Source organism: Alligator sinensis, unplaced genomic scaffold, assembly GCF_000455745.1.
Source record: "Alligator sinensis unplaced genomic scaffold, ASM45574v1 scaffold93_1, whole genome shotgun sequence".
Classification (NCBI taxonomy): Eukaryota; Metazoa; Chordata; order Crocodylia; family Alligatoridae; genus Alligator; species Alligator sinensis.
In genome coordinates, this window is record NW_005842243.1 from 1,743,564 (window position 1) to 1,745,017 (window position 1,454).

General features: G+C 54.5%; 1 protein-coding gene across 2 annotated transcripts in view; it reads left to right on the forward strand.

The window, feature by feature from the left end:
* Positions 1-6: 6 nt before the first annotated feature.
* MAP3K21 (mitogen-activated protein kinase kinase kinase 21) overlaps positions 7-1,454 on the forward strand; it is a 50,804-nt gene continuing 49,356 nt past the window's right edge. For both annotated transcript variants that reach the window (XM_006027447.2, XM_006027448.3), the window contains exon 1: positions 7-188. In XM_006027447.2, the coding sequence (XP_006027509.1) occupies positions 125-188 (64 nt within the window). In that variant the 5' untranslated portion in view covers positions 7-124. The remainder of the gene's footprint in view (positions 189-1,454) is intronic.

Consider the following 1,454-nt stretch of genomic DNA (forward strand, 5'->3'; position numbering starts at 1 on the left):
CGGCGCCCTGCACCGCGTCCTGGCCGGGGCCGGGGCTGCGGCTGGGGCCGGGGCCGGGGCCCGCCGAGGCCGCCGAATCCCCCCGCATGTACTGGTCAACTGGGCAGTGCAGATTGCCCAAGGCATGCGCTACCTCCACGAGCAGGCGGCTGTGCCTGTCCTGCACCGCGACCTCAAGTCCAGCAACAGTGAGTGTCGTGGGGGGGGACGGACACTACACTCACACTTGCACATGGTCACACTTATGCTCACACTTCCAAGTGACCTACAGGATGGTACATTCATACTCACACTTGCGCACACACCCTTAGGATCCTGGCCTGGGACAAGCCTGTGGGGGTGGCCTTGGCTGCTGAGTGTCGGGGGGCAGCAAGAAGGAAGGAGCTGACTGCCCCCAGCCCCGTTCCTTGACCCCATTGCTAGGACTCCTCATCATGGTCTGCAGGTCTTGTCCAGCAGCAGTGCTTATCCTTGAGGTGCCCATATCAAATGCCAGCTGGTAGCTTTTGCAGGCTTTCTTGTCATTGGCAGTCTCTTCCCCCGATTCAGGGACAATCCCTGCCATGCCTCATGGGTGGTTCTTGAGGTGACGCGAGCCCAAGCCTGGGAACTGTCTGCAGAAGTCTTGGTATGCGCAGGGGAGAGTGGGCTATGGACCGGGAGGTGGCTGGCTGTGAGAAATGCTGGAGCAGTTCTTCTGGTGGGTAGAGCCTGGGGCAGAAGAACCGTTCAAAGGGTTTTGATGCTGTGGGCTCCTCTTGAGCGTATGCAGGGCATTGACTGCCATGGTTCCCCTGCTTTACCTGTGGTAGTTGAGGGTGTTGGGGCTGTGTTGGATCAGCTTGGTGGTCTTCTGTAGAGTTTAGATGATGGTTGTAGAGGATTGTTTGGATGAGGATGATCCTGCCTCAAGCAGGGGGTTGGATTAGATGAGCTCTGGTGCTCCTTTTCAGTCGTACTTCTCTCTCACTCTTTGGAGTCTGAAGTTATTTTGTGAATGCTGACAATGTGACTGCTGTACAGCACCTTTCAAAGGATCCCACAGGACCTTTGGGTGTCATGGCACCATGGTTGAGAATCACTGTCTTACTACCTGCAGGGTCCACTTGGGTCTGGGGACCTCACTCTTCTGCTGCCTAAATTGTGTGTTTGTGCATGTCTGCACATACAACTTTGCCTGGCTACATCTTGACTTCTCTTTTCTCCCATCCTCCTTAGTCCCTCAGAATCCATCCTGTGGGCAAAACGTATTTGGGGGCATCAGTTAGTAGGCTGGCTGTCCTTACTAACTGAAACAATGAGAGAGCCATTCATTTATGAACAGTAAGATAAATGTTATGATTTGCTTACTGGAAGAGAGTGACTAGGCAAAACAGTTGGCTGAACTACTTTGACTGACTGAAGTGGTGGCAGCCGGCCACAGGGAGAGGGGATCTTTGGAGTAAGCAAGTTTC